The sequence below is a fragment of the Lipophrys pholis genome, assembly GCF_963383615.2.
Source record: "Lipophrys pholis genome assembly, chromosome: 11".
In the NCBI taxonomy this organism is placed as follows: Eukaryota; Metazoa; Chordata; class Actinopteri; order Blenniiformes; family Blenniidae; genus Lipophrys; species Lipophrys pholis.
In genome coordinates this window covers 26,840,110-26,864,110 of record NC_137631.1, presented here as the reverse complement: position 1 = coordinate 26,864,110, position 24,001 = coordinate 26,840,110, and the positions used below count along the sequence as shown (strand labels likewise).

At 42.6% G+C, this 24,001-nt stretch overlaps 1 protein-coding gene across 1 annotated transcript in view; it reads left to right on the top strand.

Annotated features, from left to right (window-relative positions):
- LOC308117365 (neural-cadherin-like) overlaps positions 1-24,001 on the top strand; it is a gene marked incomplete at both ends in the record, with an annotated part of 106,218 nt that overhangs the window by 64,987 nt on the left and 17,230 nt on the right. Inside the window, 12 exons of the mRNA XM_080476204.1 lie at positions 521-804; positions 2,768-4,376; positions 5,092-5,185; positions 6,497-6,681; positions 7,662-7,891; positions 8,397-8,674; positions 10,714-10,928; positions 12,467-12,594; positions 12,756-12,883; positions 15,840-15,963; positions 17,356-17,539; positions 17,970-18,136. Coding sequence (XP_080332330.1) covers positions 521-804; positions 2,768-4,376; positions 5,092-5,185; positions 6,497-6,681; positions 7,662-7,891; positions 8,397-8,674; positions 10,714-10,928; positions 12,467-12,594; positions 12,756-12,883; positions 15,840-15,963; positions 17,356-17,539; positions 17,970-18,136 — 3,626 coding nt within the window. The remainder of the gene's footprint in view (positions 1-520; positions 805-2,767; positions 4,377-5,091; positions 5,186-6,496; positions 6,682-7,661; positions 7,892-8,396; positions 8,675-10,713; positions 10,929-12,466; positions 12,595-12,755; positions 12,884-15,839; positions 15,964-17,355; positions 17,540-17,969; positions 18,137-24,001) is intronic.

Genomic DNA, 24,001 nt, shown 5'->3' with positions numbered 1-24,001 from the left:
TGATTGAAAGCAAAGGCTGTACATTCCAGGAGATTTTCTAATCCATTCCAGTGTTAAACCACTAGATTGGACAGTCTCTGAGGAGACGCACTAGATAAGTTGAGATATTGACTTCGTTTTCTCTAAACTACACCCCCTACCCTCTCACAAGAAGCCTCAATATCATCCCCTTGAGGGCTCTATCACAGTGCATTTTGCTGCCTTTCACTCTCATGCTTCCTTTTACTTTTCTCACCACTCTTTTCTTAATTAGTTTCTGATTAAAGCCAAGGAGACGAGGTACAAAGTTTTCATTTAATTAAGTAATCAACACAAGAAAGGGATACATGAAAACCTACTAATGCCAAGGTCTTGGAGGAAATGAGGTGTAATACCCTCATGGTTACACCCTGCTGTTGTTGTAGGACTGTGGCGACTGAAGAGTGGAAAGGAAACGGGACCAAAGAAGTCAGCATTAAAGATTTTAGCAGCTGTTTTATTGAAACGCTCCCAATCATGCCTTTTGTAATTCCTGCTGCAGGGGCCAACGCTAAGCTGCGCTACCAGATCACATCTGGCAACAAAGGTGGTGTTTTTGACATCGAGCCAGAAGTGGGGACGATTTTCATCGCACAGCCGCTGGACTACGAGCAGCAGAAGAGATACAAACTCCTCGTCCTCGCCTCAGACGGGAAGTGGGAAGACTATGCTGCGGTGGTAGTGACCGTGGTCAATAAGAACGACGAGGCGCCCGTGTTTTCCATGAACGAGTACTACGGATCTGTCACAGAGGAGCTTGACGGATCACCTGTGTTTGTGCTACAGGTGAGAAATTTAGTTTATTAACTGATATAGAGAGGATGTGATTTGTTTCTAAACAAGAGGTGGGGATGTTTTGGATGTATGATGGTTGTATGCAATATATATTTCTTGCACATTTGATATGATAAAAAGGTATGAAGTGGAATTTCTATTAGCGATCCATCTACCCATATGTCATCTCTACCGCTTTAGTCAGGGTTGCAAAGCATTGGAGACAGTCCCTGCTAACTATGAGCAAAGGTAGGAAAGGTTAGTCTAGTGGTGTCAAACATAAGGCTTGTGGGCCAAAGCCAGCCTGCAAGAGGCTCTAGGCCCCTCCAACTACCAAGTTAAAAAAAAAAATTCTTAAATGTCTTAAGAGTAGCGACACAACACAACACTGAGACTGGAGCTGAGATATCGGTGATGCTGCCATGAAATACAGCATTAGCCTCAAAGCCATGCTGTCAGGGTGAGTTTGTAAACACATGCATAATGCAACAACTATAGGAAAAAGTTTTTGGGAAATTGCACTGTGGTTTCATTAAAAATGTCTTTATTTTGAGATTGCAGTCATTTTTGGTAGTATTTGTTTGGTTTTGCAAAAGAAATTACAGACATTTTCATCATGTATACTCTGCGCCCCAACAACGAAAAATTTAAGGTTTAAATTTAACGGTTATTATTAAACCGGTCCGGCCCGCTCAAGAGGAAATTAGGTCTGTATGTGGCCACTGAACTAAAATGTGTTTGACACCGCTGGGTTAGTCTATCAAGGCAAATAAAGAGCAGCAGACAGTTATTCACTCTCACACGTTACAGGCAATCTTGAATCAAATTTTAGCTTCAAATGCATGTTTTTGGACTGTGGGAGGAAACAGGGAAACACATATAAAAAAAACCTCCATATCTTATAGAAAATCCACTATTCCCAATCTGGACTCAAACCGAAGACTTTCTTTGATGCTTGAGACGAGAGTGCTTACCCAACACTCCATTGTGTGTTGTGAATGGAATAGAAATACTTTAATAATTCTAGGAAATTCTTGCATTTGTTCTCGCAATGAAGGCAAAGACACTACAAAGCATTGACAGCACTCACTCACAACAAGTGCATAACAATTGTTGCAGAGCTATATATAAAGATTTTCCAGGCATTCAATAATAACAGCATATAGCTACCACATCTCCTGAAATACCTTTTAGTTACTGTGAAGCCCAACAACCATTAATAGTAATACATTTTAATGGGAAATACAATAGGAAGTCCTGCATTTAGCCAAATATAACTCATTAACAAAAGACAATATATGTGATCTCAGAGGTATTAGGCTGACTTTTGCTCCTGATGGGTGAGAACTGGCAGCCCTGCTTTACTAAGTATTAAAATACATTTATTTAATGTAACTTTAATCTATCAAGGGGGGATAAGTATTACCCATCATGTTGTAAAAAAAAAATAAATAATCCACCAAAATGGGGGACACATAAACCACCTCTAGCAAATCACACCCTGGTTACAGCCGAGACTTATGTTTTGTAATTATCCTGATAGTGCTTTCTTTTTTAAGTCGCCAGCTTTTGGAGATTTATTTTCTGTTTTGAAATGTTTCCAATTTAATGTGGATGTTACTTCAGTTTATCTGCCGCTACTCTTTCAGCTGGAAAAACCCGAAACGTGATGGAAAGTGAATTTCACCGAGTTACAGAGACACATGTGATTTCAGAGGGGAAAGTGTGCTGTAAGGCTGTCAGAGCCACTGTGTGGCCTGATGCAAGAAACCTGTCTGATCAGAGCTCATTGCTTTAATTTAGGTGGTCTGAAAGGAAACTCAGTAAGTGCAAACACTTAAATAGGCTGTCTGAAAAATCCAAAAGCAAAGAAGACTTGGGTGACGGTTGAAAAGAGATAAGAGGAAGTCGTAATTTGGGTCTGACTGGATGAATGAATATCCATTTCCTCATAGAGTTGTCTTTATCTTTTCAGGTGACAGCAACTGACCCAGACAAAGATGCAGACCAAGGCGCAATACGGTATTCCATCCATGGTCAAGGGGCAGAGTCGCATTTTATGATCAACGACATCACAGGGGAGATGTATGCCCAGCGCACGATGGACCGAGAAGATCGTGCTGTCTGGCGCTTTGTTGTCATGGCGACGGACGAGGAGGGCGAGGGACTCACTGGCTTCACGGATGTTATTATCAATGTGTGGGACATAAATGACAATGCCCCCACCTTCTCCTGTGCACCTGATAATTGCCACAGCAGCATAGCAGAGAACTCCCCTCCCGGAACGTTTGTTGTGGAAATGACGGCAGTGGACCTTGACGACGCAGCCGTGGGCCAAAATGCAATCCTCACCTACCGGATCACTGAGAATGCACAAAACATAAACAACGAAGACCTTTTTGCTATTGATTCCAGCACTGGCACCATATCAGTGGCAGCCAAGGGTCTGGACCGAGAGTTAGCTGACAGCCACCAACTGGTAGTAGAGGCCAGGGATGGCGGGGGTATGACAGGCACAGCGACTGTCACCGTACTCATAACGGACATAAATGACCACGTGCCAAAGTTTAAAGAGGACTGGTGTGGCGCTCGTGTGCCTGAGAGCACAAATGAAGACGCTTCTATTCTGGAACTGAGCGCTTTGGACCCTGACGCTGGCAGATATGGACATCTGGCTTTCAGTGTGGTGGCAGGAGACACAGAGCAGCGATTCTACATGGTTAGTCACAGACTGGAGCAGACTGGCACTCTGAAATTGAAGAAAAAGCTGGACTTTGAACGGCCTGGAGAGCAACGATTTAACCTTACGGTCAAGGTGGAGGATTCTGACTTTTCGAGTCTGATCCACTGTGTGGTTCTGGTGGAAGATGAGAATGATAATGCCCCTGTGTTCACCCCAAACTCTCACCTGATTTCACCTCTGCCCGAGGACGTAAGTGTAGGAACCAGCATCATTCAGGTTGTGGCTGCAGACTCTGACTCGGGACAGAATGGGGACATTTTGTACAGCATTCTCCCACAGTCAGACCCTTATGAACAATTTACAGTCAGCCGTGCTGGTGTAGTCACAGTCCTGAGGCCGCTGGATCGGGAGACAGTGGCGGGGTATGAGCTGGTCATATTGGCGACAGACCGTGGCACACCGGCACTGACTGGCAGTGTCACGGTCCAGTTGCCGTTGCTAGACATGAATGACAACGGGCCAGAGTTGGAGTCAGCCTACACCGCTGTTCTGTGGGAGAACAGTCCAGCACCTCAAGTAGTCTGGCTCAACCGGACCTCAACTCTGCTTCACATTATGGACCGAGATTCCCCAGAGCACGGGGCGCCCTTCATTCTCTCCTTGCCCCCTGTGTACTCTGTGGACTTCCACCTACAGGACCATGGGAACGGCTCGGCCACACTCACCACCTTGCGGCAGTTCGACAGGGAAAGACAGAGAGAGTACCTTTTGCCTCTGATCATGATTGACAGCGGCGTCCCACCAATGACAGCGACAAACACACTCACCATCACAATAGGCGACCAAAACGATAATGCCCATCAGTCAGGAGAGAAGGATGTCTACGTGCACAGCCGCAAGGGTGAGTTGCTCATTTCATGTCTTTTCTTGCTGCTTGTGCAACAACAATTTGCTGGCAGGTCTTGACTGAGGAGGGGAAAACTAAGGTTTCAGTTGAGGGGGAAAAGAAGTTTTCACTTCCATACCTTCCTGGTGTTGTGTGGAATTCATAATTGCTCTCCTCCTTTTACATTCTAACACTGTTTTGTTATGGTAATACTGTTGTCAAATCCTTTCCCGAGCCCTCAGCGCATTGCTCCTTTGCCAAGCCCCGTGCCTAAAGCTCATCTGAACATCACATTATGACAAAGATCATGATTCTTCTCTCTTGTAGTGCTTTTCCCCTCCAGGTAAGTTGGTTGGGTTCGTTGGCTTGTTAGTGCTTTGATTGCACACTCAGCTACATGGCAGTTTTGGTAATTGTGGAAAGCAGGAGCGCCATGACTCATCCTGGCTGCCATTGTTTACCCAGCTGCAGTGCTCTGGCACTGCAGGTCGATAATAACATAATCCATACTGAGATAGCCTCGCTTCCTTAAGCTCCACGCTCTCTGAAGTGGAGCACTGAGAGCCTATTCATTCCAGCAGTGGGACTCCACAGTTATGAGCATAATAAGTAGAACAGAACACAAGAATGCAAGATAAGGAGAAGAGAGGGACGAAAAGATAAGTGTTGGCATCAGCAGATTTTGTCCAGACTGAATCAATGTGTGTGCGCGTGTGTTTACCTTGAACAGGAAGGATGGCAAACGCAGCACTGGGGAAGGTGTATGCCCCAGATCCAGATGACTGGGACAACAAGACATACACTCTCGAGACGAGCGCAGCCAAGTAAGAGCTCGCTGTTAAACGAATTAATTTTTTTTCTGAAAACATGCTGATCTCCAGAGGAACAAATGCTAAAGCAATACAGTACGAAGACAACTGCCAACAGTGGTGAGTTTGAGAAATAAAGACGCTATGAGCTCAGTGATGAGCTGGTATTTTTCCTAACAAGGCTTCTTTCAGTGATACCACTCACAGCTTGAAACAAGCCTTACCAGTATTTCCCTTAATCTGTCTCGCCACTCATCTTCTATACATGTCAGGGTACTAGAGCCGGTCCCGGACTATGAGCAAAGGCAAGGTATACTCTGAACAGGTCACCGGCTCAAACACAGAGAGTGTCATTTACATTCACATTCACAGAAAAAGTGGATATAGAATCACAGATTAGGCTCAAAGGGGTGTTTTTGGACTGTGGCATAAAACCTGAGAACTATTCACTACAGCCGCGATGTGCCGTAGCAGCGTGTCTACCATCGACACAAAGACAGGCCCTGAGCGTTTTTGGAAAGTGTTGTTTTCAAACGTCTGCATGGCGACGGAGTCGCAGTCTTTTATCAAAAGTTCCACCTTGGGAACCATTTTGAAAAAGTTGTGTTTTCAGCGACTCTCGGCACTGTTCATGTAAACGGAACCTCAAACACAAGAAAAGTTTGTCGTCTTAACTCAAAAACATTGTCGTGTAAACAGGGCCTACATCACTGGTGACGCCTCAAGTTCTTCTAATCTTGTATTAAGTGCTCTACCCCTCTTCATATTGGCTAGACTTTGCAGTCAGACTTTAATCATTGCCCTTATCCTGATGATATAAGTATGATTAAAACTTGAAACTTGGCCCCCCTATACAATGTTCCAGACATGAAATACTACATACAAGCACAGTCTTGCTACAGCAGGGACCTTGAGCAGCTGTTCAGTATTCACACCGTCAAGATCAGATTAGAAATACCAATTGCATATTTGTTTTATTCATATAACAAATTCTGACAGTTACTATGACAACTATCAAGCCCTTTAAAAAGCTTGCGGAGGCAAGAAATCTTTTTTTTTTTCTTCTTTTCCTTCTTGACAATTTTTGTTGTTGTTGTTCAGTTTGTTGGGTATTATTTTTAATGAATTCCCCGCCACTTCCTGCCCTAAGCTCAGGTACCACTGACCATTTCTCTGTTTGTCTGCCTGCCACCTGTCAGGTGTTTTTCCTCAGAACAAAAGCTCCAGACAAAAGAAGTCACTTGTCTTTTTTTCCCCCCTTTTGTTTTCTCTCATCTCTCACAGTGGCAGTCTCCTCCTACTTAATGGCTCCTCTGCTTTTCTCAGATACTTCAGCCTGAACCAGAGCTCGGGAGTCCTCACCGTTCGGCAAAGCATACCAGCAGGCAGCTACTGGCTGAGGGTCGGGGTGTCTGATGGGGTGTGGCCCGATGTGTTCTCGGGGGTCCGAGTTCATGTCAGAGAACTGGAGGAAAAGGCCATCCTGTCCGCCGCCTCGCTGCGTTTGACCGGTAATGATCGCAAGAAACACTCACTCACCTGCTGGCCTGGCACGAAGTCTATGTTAGGCTAGAATCCCTGGGCGCCGACAGCTTAGCAGGTAGACTTCCGTTGCATATGGCTTTACTGCATGACCCTAAAAGAAGAAGTACGAAAAAAAAAAATAATAAAGAAATTATTTGATATGAAAGGATTCCCAGTCTCAGTCATCCTCCACAAAAAAAAGACAGCATGCTCTTTGTTGCGGCTAATAAATTCTTGTTTGAAGCTGATGTGGAAAAGAGACAGCATCTGCCACAGGCATGCATAAATTGGTACTTTTCATTGAGTGATTATCAGGTTGTCAATCCAGTTAACGCTGAAATAATAGGCTGTCACAAGAATTCTTTTTTTAATACTTTCGTTATTTAACATTTCCAAGCATTGTAAAGGAACCATTCATGGTGCTTGTTGGAAATAGATTCTTTCTTCTCGAACACTCTGAAGTTTATGTTAGAGTGTTCATTTTTCTGACAGTCTCTCAGAGCAAATCTGAGTTATAAAGGTCAATTTGAAAGTGTCAGGTAAAGTCCTTGACATTTAAAAAGCCATTCGGTGAACAGAGTCAAAGGCGATTATGGATGCCTCTGACTCCAAGTCGTTATCATTTTTGGGAGATTAAAGATGACTGCTCACATTCTCCAGATATTACTCTGAGGCGGCACCGCAAATGTTACTGATTTTATGGTCATTAAAATATTTTGTAGAAGGCCGTTTGTCAAGACTCTGACTTTATGTGACTGAAGGAATAAATGATCTTTACTCGACTGCATGACGACTAATCCACCGTATGAAGGATTCGGCGGCAAAGAAGATCAATAGAGCGAGATGTTCGGGTGCCTCTTGTGCTCATGGAATCAAGAACTTGGTAGACGTTGATCAACGCTGTGGTTGTCAGTGACGAGTCAGTGGTTCGTATTTCATGAACCGCCATTTTATTTGTCTCCTGAAGGCATTACGGCAAGAGATTTTATCGACTCTCACGTCGAGGGGAAGAGTCGGCTGGAGGCGTTCTGGGACTTCCTGTCTGAAACCCTGTCTGTCAGACCAGCGAGTATCAACATTTTCAGCATCGCAGACAAAGAGGAGAAAACAGTGGACATCCATTTCTATGTGCTAACCGATGGTGGCTACCTGCGCCCGGAGAAACTGCATGCTATCCTCGCCACACATAAAAAGAAGGTACATATACCATCATGTCAGACAGATAGAGATCAGTGCTCATATATCAAGTGATACACTCGGGAGCTTGAGGGGAAACGATAACAGGGCTTTTTATCTGCCCTTTTATTTTCCCACCAACTTTCTTTCTGTTTACCGCCTGCCTCTGTCATTTCTCTGCACCTCTCGCATTCATTTGTTGTTCGAGTCTTTCTTTTTTCTGCTACATGCTTTCTTTCTTTTTTTCCGTCTATGTTTTCATTGTGCATTGTTGTGATTTCTCTGGCGTCGCCAACTCTAAATGTTGCGGCTTTACAACCAGTTACAGACTAATAAAACATTCATGTTGAAAGCTTCCTTTTTTGCATTGCTGCACAAGCTGTTTTCTTCCTCCAATCACATGTCGCCAAGTCCCTCCGCTCCACCAATATTGGAGATACAATTCCCTCTTATCTCCAGTCACAAGTACTATAATTTTCCATCTTTGTCTCCCTCATCTGTTCTCTTATTTCTTTTGTCTTGGCAGCTGCAGTCGCTCCTGCGTGCGAATGTGAACCAGGTGCAGGTGGACGAGTGTGTGCGCACTGACTGCAAGTCGTCCGGCGGCTGCTCCACACAGTTAAGCATCAGTGACTGGCCCACTTTGATAGACTCGGGCGCTATATCCCTGGTCTCAGTGAAGGTGACGTCCCTGGCTGTGTGTGGCTGCGCTGCCAGAGAAATGACCCATCAACCCTGCTCCGCCTACCCTACGAACCCCTGCCTTAATGGTGGGACCTGCGTTGACACCCAGAACGGCTACAGGTGAGAGGAATGTCGGCAGTTGTTTTTGAAGGGCTTTGGATGGAAACGGCTTTAAGAGAAGGGGAAACAGGAATAAGAGTTTCTGTGATGTGCCGCAGTTTTTCCTGCTAGACTCACTTTCAGAGTGACACCTTAGAGAATGAGTCCAGAATTACAAGCAGTGCCCCATGTGAGGAGGGAAAAAAAAGAATCTCCTTCACCCTGCAACTTGACCTAACAGTTTCAAGCTCCTCTTCTGTGCAGTCAGCTAAATATAAAGTGCCATAATTTTTTGAAAAGCCCCGCATCCATTTTCAATGGTAGCGATGTACGTGGATGTGCACGTTGCTCTAAACAACTGAACTCTGCATGTGTCCGCACATCCTGAATTTTAAAACACTGAACATCAGATCTTTAAATATTGGTTTTTAAAACGAAACAGCATAGCCAGTGTGCCAGTGGTTTGAATATGAACTCTTAATATTGATAAATGTATGAAGCCAGTATCAAGCCCCTCACCTCCAAGCGCATATGTCTCTGTGTGGGTCTAGTGCAGTAGAAACTGTGTTCATTTCATTTCATGCACACACTAATGCGCAGATTATATAAATATAGGGCAAGGGGATTAGTATGACTCTGCCCCCCACCTCCTCATGTTCACAACTTCTCAAAATCTCATTTAATTCCATTTACATGAACATGCAAGTTTGTCACAGGCAAAGTCTTAAGAAACAGCATGTACAGAACCCACTTTCCCCCTTTATCTCTCAAATTGTCTCTGCTGCACTTGATCTGCACACTGCTGAGAGAAGCCTTTGTTCTGTAAAAAGAATATCATGCTGTATGTGCTATATATGCTCTCATGTGAATGCAGTACAGCCATAAAGAATCCAATTTCTGGTGCGATCCTCTGTCGGGGGAGCTTAACAAGAACCCTCAGACAGCAGCTGATCAGATATTGTCAGTCAGGAGTGGGGGAAAAAAAACATACCATGCACTTCCTGATTGGGGCTGGCATTGCTCTCACGAGTCACATGAAAGCGTTGAAGGATTGAGGTGCTTGGTGTGTGCGTATGTAATGTATGCACAAGGCTACGCTCACCCTAACCCGTCCTTTTTGCTGTGTATAGATCAGTATTCCTGACATGTGTTGCCCCTCTGCAGAATAAACAGCGATGGGAGAAACAGCCCCTAACAGCCTCAGTACACACAGCCCTCCTCAGACACTGCATGAAAATAGATGGCTTTGACATTATCAGGAAAACCAGCTTGTCTCACATGCCTGCAGTGGAGGGGACAGGATGAGATCCACCCGTCTCCTCAATCTTCACCATCGCGGTGATTGAATGTGCTGTTTTTCATCGCTAAATGTATTGTTCTCTTTACGGCGTTTCTCTGACCATCAATACGTGCGGTTCACATTGTCACACACAAACAGATTCAAGAAAGCCGTGGAGGAAATTAATTTCTCAGTTTATCCAAGAGCAGTGGTCCTTAAACAACCAAAAGTAGAGCGCGAGGCAGCTGCACAGATATCAACCAGTGTGCAAATACGTTTAAGATAGGAAAGAGCTGGGTGGTGAAAAAGTCAGAGACATCTGTGGTGGTATGACACATAGAAAAGTGAGAAAAATAGAACTAATTATCTCCTAACAAAAGACGCATGATATGCGGAGTAAGAACAGTCTCCAGAGAGTTGTGCGCAGACAGCAGCGATAGATAAAAAAAAAAAAAAAAAAAAGGCTGTGTTAATTGATTTAATGTAGAACTGAATATTCAGGGCTTCGTGGCTAATGCAAGCGATTGATAAAAGCACTCGCGGAGCACTCCGATTTTCTGCCAGCACGTAAGAGTCAAACGTAGGAGTCAAACCGCTGCCTGTGTGAATCAACAAGGCTGTTACGTACGCCGGGGAGAAGTCGCCACGCACATGTCCCGAGATTGGACAGTGTGAAGATTTCTCTGAATGACACTGATTGTTTCTCTCCCTTGGTTTTTTCCTTGATTTCCTCACTTGTTTTTTTTGTTTGTTTTTTTTTCCCCCCTCCTTGGTGCTACAGGTGCCACTGCCCCCCGCAGCTCGAGGGGCCAGACTGTCAGCAGACGAGACTTAGTTTCCTTGGCAACGGCTATGCCTGGTTTCCCCCCATAAGGCCGTGCTTTGATAGCCATCTTTCACTGGAGTTTATGACTGAAGAAGACGATGGCCTGCTACTGTATGCTGGCCCATTGGCCACTCTTCTGCCTGGGGATAGCGAGGACTACATGGCCATAGGTAAAGAAAAGGAAAAAAAATTAAAATAAAAAAGTGTCTTGATCATTAGATGCGTGTCCCAGAGGCCTCTGAGCCATTTTTATTCCACTAAAACTTGGAGCTTAATTTTGTGTGTTTAATTACTGGGTGCTAGCTAATCAGATATACGAGGCAAATTTTGTTCGTTAGTGTTCTGCTGAGGGATATGAACACTCGCTCGACTAAGTAATACAGTAAGTACCTGATGTAGTGGTGTGCGGGGCAAAGCAGTTTCATTGTCTAACGTATAAGTAATATTTTATCATGTGCACATGAGGGATTCTCACTCCCACTTCAGCTTCTCAGATAGATTTGGAAGCTGGTGAGACACTCGGTGTCTCTCTCAAGGACACATCAGCAGGGTTTATTCTTTCTGACACAAAGGCTCACACCTCAATCGTCCAGGTGGAGGACACCGATAAATATTTTATCAAACCGAATAGGCGATCAGGTATCTTGGAGGCTACCCTCATATTTACAATATACTTATAAGTAATGATAATGTGTTATTTGGGGTGACGTTGAAGTGCTGCACGATCTCGGACTGGAAAAACTTGAAAGGAGCCTCATTACTACAATGACTCATGTCGCTGGGTTAGACAATAAGTAGTGGTGTGATTGTGGACGACCCTACTTTTCTCAGAGAAAAGAACAGAGAAAATTAGTTAGGGAATAGACTGAATAATGATGGAAATGTGATGGTGTTTTTATTGCCTTTATGTAAATATAACGTGTGATATAAATTGTTTATTTCAACGAGGCTTTTGTGGATTTAAATGCTACCTGGCTAAACAGACATATCATTTCCAATTCCCATATTCCATAAAATAATAAATTAAACAAAAACACTTTCTAATCAACATGGGGCTTTATTTAGCCTTGCAGATATTTGTTCTTTGTTTTTTTCGTTTTGAAAATATCTGTCTCTCAGTTTTATGCCTGTACCCTGGTATGCTCAAGGTGACTTTAATTTCATTCGCTGGGCTCACACCTTTTAAAAAATGAGATTAAAAAAAAATAATAATAAAAAATCTACATCAACACCTCATTCCAGAAACAGTGCCGTCATTAGTGGAAAATCCACAAAGCTCTGCATGAGCTGCAATTTGGGTGAACAGACCCTTTAATTGGTTTTCATCTCTTATTAGATCACCGGGTGGAAATATTTTTTCCATAACCTTGTTTCTGCTGCCATTCAGATTCCCTGCCACATCCTAGCTGGGTTGTTATATTGCCACCCTCTCCTCCTGTTGGTAGTGTGTTTGTTTTGAGGTGAGATTCTTTCATAGGTCCCCTGGGTTTCTCCTGTGCCGACACAAACTGGATATTTGCATCTTGCTTTTTTTATTTTTTTCCTCTTGTTTTTTTGCCTTTTACTTTTAGTTTTTTGTTTGAATTTCATTATCTTTTTCTTTTTTCTTTTTAATGAACCACACTTCTACATTCTGTCCGTGCTGGCACATTGGACGTTTTGGTTTATGACTACTGTGTGCTTAATTCTGATGATCTATCTTCCTCAGAGCTCATCGGTGGGACCCCAAGCCTGAAAATTAACCACGGTTCTGGGACCCTCGTCCTTCAGCTAACAAATAATGTCGGGGTGGCTGACAGACGCTGGCATCGCCTCGACGTGAGGAGCAACAGTAAAGTAAGTGAAGTACATTCACATCAGCACCTCTGTATGTCCCTCTCCACTTCTATATATACTGCATTTTTTTTTTTTTTTGACAGTGCCAAACAATGGTGGAGTCTCATATCCCCACGCAGCAGCAGTAACAACTTCTCTTCTCTCTGTTCCCCAATTTAAAGGAGGTGCGCTTCACTCTGGATCGATGTGCCACTGCGATTGTCATGGAGACAGAAGGCGTGGACTCATGGGCGATGACAGAGGACCGCTCGTCCTGTGAAATTCGAGGGGTCACGCCCAACAGGGAGAAGTAAAATCAATAATTAAATTAAATAACTTCAACCAACTCTGCACAATACATTAACCAACTGCTTTTTCTGAATTTCCCCTGGCAGCCGGTAGTAATAAGCCCACGGGACCAAATCACAATATCAATAATAAATTGTGTTAGTGTTATTGTATATTACAGTATAATAAATAAACGGGACTATAAGTAGACACATGAATAAACATAGCCACATTTGTTTTGAAGTAAGTAATTAACAATTAGGGTTTAGGATTTCTCCAGAGAACCTTCTAGGGTGTTTTTTGTGTGTGTGTGTGTATGTGTGTGTGTTTGGTTGCACAATACTAATCTACTGAGGTTTTGTTCCGTTCTGTTTATAAACCTGAAAGGATGCATCGCCCTCAGGGACAGTTTCTAAATACCCCCCCCCAACTGTGCTCCCACAGAGCCAAACAACCCTTAGGAGGTGGACATAAGCAGTCACAGCAGGAGGAGTATGAGATATTGTAAAACAATAATGAAGACTAATAAAACTGTAAAACTGGATTACAAAAATGTTTTTTTAACCTGATGTAACTTCCTCCGATCCTCACTTCACTGAATACAGACTTGGATTATGTTAAACTGAAGTCAATCCCTGACTTCACGTGAAAGGCAGGGACAGCCCGGAGCTGCTGTCAATCACAGAGCTAACACACACACACACACACACACACACACACACACACACACACACACACACACACACACACACACACACACACACACACACACACACACACACACACACACACACACACACACCTACAGTCAATTTAGAGTCACCAATTAGCACTAATGTGGTGAATTTAAAAAAAAATAATTGTTGTAACACATCAATGAAAACGCCACTTCACAAGTTTTAATTCATGACTAACATTAATTAAATTGCTGTTCATCAAGTTCTATAAATATGCTTTTCACTTAATAACAGTCATGTGAGAACATTTCCTGTCAAGCTCACCAAGTAGACTGGGAGCTTTAGGTCTCGTTTACACAACAACATTTTGAAAACAAAGTCCATTTACTCTGAAAGAATGTCCTTCTCATGTTGGGCCACTAGTGGGTGCTATTGTTTGTTTTTGTAATAAAAGCACAAATATGCATGCAGAGAATAATTCACTAGAAACATTAACCCACGCATGCACCCGCGCATATGCACATTGAAATCATCGAAACTCCGAACATGCGAACAATTCAAAGCAGAATTTCTTCAGCTCAGAATCAAACACTTAGATCTATTTCTCACCACCACACAGCAGCCAGATACACTCTGCCAAATTTACATACGGGATCTTCCCTCATGTGCAGTATATCAGTCCCCCAGGAATTTACCAAACATGTGCCTTATATAAAATATATGTTTTCTGCTCCCTGGTGGTCTCTAGCAGTTTAAATAATGGATGCTTCATTGTGTTTCATTATGTAGTGGTGGGCAGAGTTTACTAGCTGACATTTGTAACTCTGGTGTTTGACACAAAATGTATAGAACATGAACCGCATGGCTTTTGTTTTTGTTTTGAGTCTACGTCCTAAAAGATTAGAAGAAGCTTTACAGTTGAGAAGGTCTTGTCACATTGAAATGCAGACCTTTTAAAGGTTAGTCAAGCCTGCATCTCCTAATTACTTCCACTAGTCCGCTGATTCATTTTCGAGTAACTGATTCCTAGTTTGGTTCATAGAACGAGATTAATCAACAAATACAAATGAGATTTTGAATTCAAAGCGGAGCCATCTTTTGGCAACTTTATTCTTGATTCTGGTCATTTGAAAGCAAAAAGATTCGAAATGCAATGAAATATACAACAGAGGCAATGCCGAATTCTCCAAGATGAGCGGCTGGGACAAACCTACCAGACGAGAAAAAGCTTGTTGGTCTTGCTTCGCAAATAATTAATGTCATTGAATGAATAATAAATTGCAGCAGATTCATTTTATTTTGTTCCTAATTAAATGGGTTAGGCCAACATAAAGTCTAGCAATTATCAAAACATGCACGGGCCATCCTCATTGTTTCATATTCCCGTTCCACCGACGAAAAACACTTCCCGTTCCATCACAGAGTGATATTTCTAATTCTGTTGAGCCTTTTTTCACGTTCGAGCTTCTACAAAAAAAAGAATTTTGTTGCTTTACATTTTCACTTAACAGCATCTTAAAGGGTTTTTATGTACAAGCTGCATTATTTATCAAAACATTATCACAAAGCGACTCGGGCTGTTTCAGGCTCACAGTGTGCAATTTCTCAGTGTGCCAGGCTGTTGTCTCTGGAGGGGGAAAAACTGTTGATGAAATTTTCTGATATAATCCCTAAAATGCCACCTAATCTTGGACTCTGTTTTTATTCATTGCCATTTTTGCTTGGTCACTGTCGCATTTGTCTTTCCCCCTGCTGTTGTGCTTGTTATTGTGTTGTGCAATTTGTCTAATAATTAATCAGGTTTACAGCCTCAGAATTTAAAGAATCTGAAAGAAACTTTTTTATTTTTTCCCCAATGCGTCTTATGGGCTGTATTACAGTTTGAGGTGAGGAGGAACAAACAGACGTGCCATAAAGGAGTAAATGCAGCTGTTAACGTGCAGAATTTATCACTGTGTGTATACATTCTTGCGGTGATAGAGCAAATCAGTTTGTTTTGATGGCTCCAGACAAACCCAATTCACCCACCGTACACATTTTAATCCCCGTAGGAAAAAAAAGACAAGAAATAACATGCCACATTTGTTGTCAGAAAGCAGTAAACGTGATAACAGCCTCTGCAACAAACCATGAATTTTAACCTTGACAGCTTCTGTGGTGTACGTATGTGTTTTTCTGGATTGCTCTCAGTGTTCCTTTATGTGTTTCTTACTCTAACCTTGCGCTCATATATATTGTGCGTTTACCTTTCTGCTTTTTATATTCCTAAGTTGTTGTTTTGTTTTTCTTCTTTATTCCTAGGTATCTGAATGGAAGTCTAATACTGCAGCTTGGGGGGGTCAACGAGAACACATCTTATGAATACCCGCAGCTACAGCACAAACACTACGCGGGATGTATAAGGAATCTGCTTGTGGACAGCAAGGTAGCGTATAGACGTATCGCCGCCTTCATTGCGCTCACCTGTTTGGGTGAAGCGCCACATGGGAGAAGCAGGAATCAACGTCAATTAGACTATACGTGTGAACTTCAGGGCTGCATTGGAAAGAAACCGAATGGATGTTTAGATTGCTCTCTCGTGACTTTTTCTTTTGCCTCGCGTCTGTAAGCACGCCTTTCTCTGAAACATCTTGAAAACGATGATCGACGTGGCGTTGAATGGTTTAAATATAGCAATTGTGTAATTATCAGAGGTTCATCGATGCATTTTCATCGAGTGTCATACTTTGTAAACTGTTTGGACTGTGTATGCAAAAGGCCTTGAAATTTAATTAACAGCAACACATACAAATCTATACAGACATCTACCGCTGCCGCAACAGGTCAATAACATTTTCTTATTGGTATCTGAAACCTTCTGCACTGCGACCTTTGAAGTTCACAGCCTTTTGTTTTGCTGCTGACGGCGCAACAACTTCATTTGCACGCCGCGAGCGTCATTGTAAGCAGAAATAAAGAGATCTCACTGACCAGCCAATTCCAGGAGTCAAGCGCTCGTCGCTGTGCGGCGTTCACTGTTCTAACTGTACCGAGTAAATATTACACTTCTGTGTCCTTTTCAGACGGTAGGAGTAATTATAAAATTGCCGTCTGCCGGATTGTGGGCTCAGCCTCGGTGTAAGCCATTGCTACCGAGGCTGTGAAAACGGTGGATAAATTGTTCTGGGCATCAGAAGTTGCACACAATAAGTCTTTTCACACGAAAAATTGATTCATTCAATTCGCTCAATAACACGGGACGCTCAGACGAGCCAAAGGATTGAATTGCTTTATCAACCCTTTCAAGTTAGCATGGGGCTAAACTGCATGTTTGGAACTGCAGACTCGCTGGGCTGTTCACACACTTCATGTATTCATTCGACCACCACAGAGCTGCCAAACCAGAAATTACATAAAGAATTCTGTACTCTGCAGAAATGAAATACAAATAAAGATTTAGCTGGTTGGCAAAGCGCCGCTAAAGCCAAATCTATAGGATGAAAAAGTCTATAGATTCTCAAGGTTTATGCATGATAAGTCCTCTTTTAGTTGTTTTTGCTCAAGTAATACTTTCACATACCCGCATTGTATTATATCATCGCAAAAAAAACACCTATTTATCAAGACAGTAGAAATCTTTAAACAAACAAAAGTACACCGCAAATATAGATCTTGCATTCAGTGATGTAATACGGGGGGGGGGGGGGGGGTGTTCAATCATATTTCTCAACACTCATTTACAGGAATGCAAGGGCAGAAGCTTCTACCACTTAATGTTCCTCCTTTCTATGTTTTTATTCTGATGTTTTATTTCTGCTTTTCTTTTTGTTCCATTCAGCTGTACGACCTTGGTTCCCCTGCTAAATCATCCAACACTTTGCCAGGCTGCACTCTTTCTGATGACCACTGCACCGACATGGAGCCCCTTCCCTCCTGTGGCAAGAGGGGGCGCTGCCAGGGGGAGCGAGGCTATTTCAGCTGCTTGTGTGAAAAGGGGTTTACAGGGCCGCAGTGTTCTCAAGGTAAGCCTGTGTAGGAGCCGTTTATATTTATTGTTGGCAGGTGGTAATCAGACAGGTAGCATAATGGTAGAGGGCATTGGTCACAGGAAGAGGAAGGCCCAGGTAGGGGGCAACTGTGACAAATATCCAACTTTCTATAGGAAAACTCCTCTTATTTTCATCATTTGCTTTAAACAAATCAACTAGAGTAGAAGTAGACCGGACTGGAAATTCTACTTTTTGGTCTGCGTCAGTGTGCAGTGATAACTGGACACTTTGGACGTTGAATAATTTTACCCTCCGAGTTCACGAACCAAATGAAGTACCGGAGTCCGTGGGAAGATAATCCCACCTCACATGAAGTGTTTTTCAGTGGCATTGCGATAACCTTGCATTTCCCACGTGACAGCCAAGTTAATTGAACAAGCCCTCTGTGCTCTTGATTGACAAGTGGCTCCAGAGTTCTCCTTCGACGGCCGGAGCCACGTTCAGCTCCAGCTCTTGTGGTCCCTGCCCGCACGACACACCAACGTCCAGGTCGGAGTCCGAACCCGCGCCGCCGCCGGTGTCATCCTCAGCCTGCTCTCCCAGGAGCAGAATGAATACCTGCGCTTGGAGGTGAGTCACGGCCTTGTAACCCCTCTGCATCTTGACAGCTGTGATTGTCTTGTTTGTGAGCCTTAAATGATGTGAGGATTAGGCGCAGACAATGATTGCTGCAAATGCTTGTCAGGCTGAGAGTGAGTAATATCAGGGTTGGAGACACATGGGTGGATACTGAGGGGGCTGCTGACTGACATATGTATGTTCTCAACAAGGTCTTTCACAAAGTGTGCTGCATGTTGCTACAGAGAGGAGAATATTTAAATTTTTTTTAAATCAGGCTTCCCATATTCAGTGTTATTTCTCTTTGTTGTCAATATTTCTACACCAATTTTGTATGGCAAGAGAGCAACAGCGTCCAGTGTAATAAATGAAGGTCAAAATCCCTGCTCCACTCTTTGGGGTTTTGACACAGCTTGTCTGAAGTGGTGAGCACAAAGTCATGTCTGCATACACGCTGCTTGCTCTTTCACAATTGAGGGTGGAAGGGTGTTCACACAGAGTCAAGTCTACTTCACTGTGGCGGACCTCAGTAATAGCATGCTTCACCTGCCTGGCACGCTCCTGAGTGGATATGAAGCCCGTGTTTCTTGTCAAAGCCTTTCGTCTCATTGACTGACAGGCCAAGTGTGAACAGCATCTAGAAGTAAACGACTCTGTTCGAGCTGTCAACTTTTGGCGAGCTCACAGGTCACCTGTTTTGCAGTGAACCTGCCATGGTTTTTGGGTGTATCTCAACACTGGCAAACATCTTGTCTTTGTGCTTGTGCTTGTTATTTGTCAGACAGCATTGTTTAAGGCGTCATCTCTTGTTCTTCTCTGGATCTTTGCACTACAAGAGGAAAAAAAAACAAAAAAAAAAACAATGTTGTCCTCTTCCCTCGTTGCAGTCCCCACAGTGACAGGGAAAGGAAAAGGCTGTAGCCTTTACTGTATGTGGGCTGTGAAGCCTCCCTGCGAAACCCTCTCCGGAGCGGGATTGGTGAGCTGTATAAAACATCTGATGTCTGTCTGCAGGGGCACACTGAAGCTTTTTCAGCCTAGTTGTCTCAAAGCTCTTAAAAACACTTGAGCACAAGCCTGCTGTGTTTCCCAACAACAAGCTCTAATTTAAAGGGCTGCTCCCCCCCCCCCCATCCCACACTTTTCTTAAGGGTAGATATGAGATAGAGTGCACCCTGAATAAATAACCATACTTCCACAAAGAGGTTACCAGGGGCCAGCTGGGTAGGAGCAGAATGGAGTTCTCCCATCTGGTTACTGCAAATAATCTCTCTCTACCTATCTATATCTATATCTATATCTATATATAAATATATATGTCATGGTCCAGCTACTTGAGCATGTGCAATAGAACTGTTTCCCACGCCCATTGTGGACACGTGCAGTAGCAGCATTCACGCTGTCGACACAGAGATGGAGCGTTTTATTCACAAAGTTGCACAGTTTTGCGTTTTCACTTCAAAATGTTTTTCATTGTTGACTGTTCTTTTGCAGTGCCATGCATGCCCGTCGCTCAAATTGCTGCCGTCAACCTCATAGTTTATACATTTGCTTGAATATTTTGTGCGTCATTGTGATTGCATAGCTCTCTGGGGGCACTGCAGAAACTTTATATAATCAGATTTCTTCCCAAATATTGATTGAGTTCTATGCTCATTTTTGCTGTGGACTTGAGGGCAGTATGAGGCAACGGTGTGTGTGTGTGTGTGTGTGTGTGTGTGTGTGTGTGTGTGTCCTTTTATTCACTTGCCATGTCCAGAACCTGGGAGTCCACTACACTTACTGTATGTTTGTGTCAAACCTACATTCTGGAGACCCAAATACAGAACAACATTTCACACATATTTTGTGTGTGTGTGTGTGTGTGTGTGTGTGTGTGTGTGTGTGTGTGTGTGTGTGTGTGTGTGTGTGTGTGTGTGTGTGTGTGTGTGTGTGTGTGTGTGTGTGTGTGTGTGTGTGTGTGTGTGTGAATGTACACACATGTGTGTCCTGGAGAGAAAGCACATTTGGGATGCCCAAGCTGAGAGAGCAATAGTTAATGCAAGCTGGGCTGAATGTGAATTATCTTGCCCCACTGTTTCCAATTAAGCCTTGGACATGAACAAGCTGCAGTTATGGGAGGCTCTCATTGGTTAAGTCCATTGTGTTCACTCATCCTTAACTGCTGAAGATAATTGTTGTTTCTTGTATACCTTCCCTCTGGGATGGTCCTGGGTTGTGGCACGCTGCGCGGCGGCGTGCACGGGAGCCCTGCAGGGCGTCATGGCTGTAAAATTACTGAATTAATTTTTGCCACTAACGTTTTCATGCCATTTTTCTGGTGCGTTCACCACAGCCTGTGTCTGGGTAGTTAAATTTCACAATACTTTTCCTGCCCCAACCTTTGCCTGCCTTTTCTTTACCAGGGGAGCTGGCCTACTTCTGGTAATGCTGTTATGCTCAAGATCTGTTTTTACCCATCAGCACAGCGCAATATGGCTGGAGTCCAACTCTGACAGGCTGTCAGTCAGCTAGAATTGATGTCACCCCATTTTACAATTTTATTCACAAGCATTGGAATCTATACTAACACAAATCACGTTAGTGCGGCTGATGGGAAAACGGACTTGCTTGTTTCATTGCCTTGTAAAAGTATTTTTGACACGCCGCCGCGCGGAGCTGCTCTGAAAGATTGAACACCTGTGATTTTCATGCTCTCCTTTCTTTGTACGTCAGTCAGAATGTCAAATCCAATTTATTTCAAACCTTTGGACATCTTTGTAATCGAACTCATTCACATTGAGGATACACTCAACGACAGGATGATACATTACAGGATGAACAACAGCAACATTCGTTTTCTCTCAGCGAGCTCCGACGCTTAAAAGCACTCACGTGATTTGTGCCGGGATGGATTTCAATGCTTGTGAATAAAAACTTTAAAAATAAGGAGACAAAAATAATTCAAGCTGACTCCCTCCGTGAACTTTGAGGACTTTGGAATATGACTGGGAATAATTCTGTATTGCCATCTCTAGACACAGCAAAGGATTCCTGCACGGGATCTTGTTGTGCAACAGACAAAAGAACAAATATACACGCTGACCCAGAGCTATCCAGGCTTATAATTAACACGGAAGATCTACAGTCCCCTATGTCAGCAAGCCAGAAGGCACAGGGGTCCCTGACAAATCACAGCACACACTGCCATGGAGTTTCAAATGTAACAAATAAATCTCCTGACTATGCACAACAAGCCATGTTTGAATGTTGTTGGGTTGTTTTTTTTTTTGTGCAGAGGGAAAGAAGATTGGATCAGATATAGGAAAGCTTGTTTTACTGCTGTCATCCGTATGACACACATAGTTGGCATTTCTTTTTTTTTTTCTTTTTTCCCGCCTCGCCGGGCCTAAAGAAGACATAGCACACTGAGAAAAGTCACAAATGAAATCTGACATATGACGCTATACCCATATTATCACAACATTGATAAACTCAGCTAATCAGAGCTGTGATCGTAACTGAAGGAAATGATTGTTGCTCCTCATGTTTGAAATGCGAGATGGATTTTAATCTGTGTAGGATGTTTTATTATGAAAGAAAAAAAGAAAAACTCTTCAAGGAAGTCATGATGGTTAATTGAGTAACTTGCTCACTCATCAATGGACATTTGCATTTAGATGACTTATCGCTCTGTTGAGGTCCAGCCAGTTTACGTTTCCAAACCCCCCTTCTTTTTTTTTTTTAAAGTAATGTTATAAAACATATAGGACTCTCTTAGAATTGTCTTTGTTTTCTGATAATTTTCTCACTTTATTACCAAGCTATCACAAACAAATGATATGAAATGTAATTATAATAACTCTTTTCATTTCAAAGAGCAACGACAAACAACAACGTTTGACTAGTCAATAACAAAGCTTAATTTGTTCTATTGTACTTTTTCAAATATACGTGCAGCTGGATTGTTGTTTATACAGTGGCATTGATAGATCTATACTGACTTTTTGTTTCTTTATTTAGTTGAGCTTTTTGTGTGTTCTCTTCTCGTTTTCTGAAGCCGTTGTTCTATTAAGCAAAGCCTCTTGACTGCTGCTACTTATAACATATATAATTGTCAGTTGAGGTGTTTCGAATAAGACACATTTTATTCTCCTTTGTGTTTTGTTGATTCTGCAATAGCATATTTGTGCATGGTTTACAATCATAAGTTTCAAGGTTACTGTCGTACACACTGGGGATTTAGCGATACCACTTTTTTAAAAGATGAGCACAAGTATGAGTGCTAACTTTTAGCCGATAAGAGTACCGAGAAATAAATAACATTACGGCAAATTTTTACTCCATACACAAACGATGCGCTTATGCGATGCCGTGAACTACCTCCGCACAGCTTCTGCGTAGATGCATCACACAACTCCAACAGCGTTGAAGGCTCCAGCATACTACTGCGTCTACGCTATGTACTGCGCTATGTGTACTGTATACCGTAGACCCAGGGACCGCTCACATGCTCCAGCTCGCTGATAATGAGTGTGTCAGTCTTACTTTAGCATGTAGCATGTAGCATGTAGCACGGCTCGGCTGGTGCAATTAAAAAAAACAAAAAACAGTATACAACATACAAAAAGTACTGCAAAATCACGTAAAGGAGCGTTTATATGCAATAGATCAACAGGAGCAATCAAAGCAGCATGAATAGTGTGCAATCAATTGTTTACCAGTGTTTTATTATCGAGCTATGTGTGACTCTTGTCAGATGTTCTGAAATCTGATGGCAGTGGGGAAGAAGGAGTTTTTAAGACTTGCAGTCCTGCATTTCACCCTTCTGTACCTCCAGCCTGACAGCAGAAGCATGAACAGTCCACACTGGGGGGTGGGGGTGGGGGTGTTGGTGGGGGGGCTCTGCAGTGGAATATGCTCTGCAGAGAGAGCAGAGGAGTCCTGATGCAACCTGTGTTTTTTCTAAGGTTGAAATATGAAAGCCATGTTTTAATGGTTTTGTTATGAATGCATTAGAATATGCTGATAAAATAAAGTGTTGTCAGGTGGCTGGTTCCCAAGCTCAGACTCAACAGGCGCAATCAGGCCCTTTAGTCACATCAAACTTCCTGAGATCCTCTTAACAATTTATGCAAACATGTTTAATTGACTAATGCTTTTCCTAAGTGGCTAGAAGATCTAGATTTTGTTAAACCCTTACACATCCCCTGAAGAAGTTATTATGCCTTTTTGTGAAAATCAAGAAGCTTTTTCAAACATTTGGAGCTCTGTAATTCATAGCATGATTCATAGTAAACTCTGCGTCACTGCATTGGGTTTTTTACAGATTCATTCATCATACTGAACCAACTGTACAGTTCTTTTTTTTTCCTTTGTTACAAACAGTAAATGCTGGCCGTCCATAGGCTTCAAAAGATAAGGACTTCTTGTCCTTATTCCTTCAGCTAAGATGAATAGCAGTGAAACGTTGAATTTCCCTCAAGACATCAATAAAAGAGTCAAAGAAAATGATAAAAAAAAACATTGTATTCCAGTCAGGTTAAATCATATTCTGATCAAATGTGAATAATCTTCTTTGTGAAACGTACTGTATATGCCTTTTTAATCCCTCATAGGCAAAGCTTTAACAAAAAATAAATAAATTATAATGAACCATCATCAGATTTTGACATGACAAAAATTCAATGACAAACCTTCTACTATATAATTCATACGATATCGTTCCTTAGAAAAAGATCTCTTAATGACAAATAAAGACGAGGCTTTCTCACATAACACTTCAATTTGCTCATTTGTTATTGAGTTGTATTCATACGCAGGTTTGAGATTTAAGTCCAACAGCAGACAGGTCGAATGAAGCAGCACAAAAATATCTCAGAAATAAGTGACATGAGA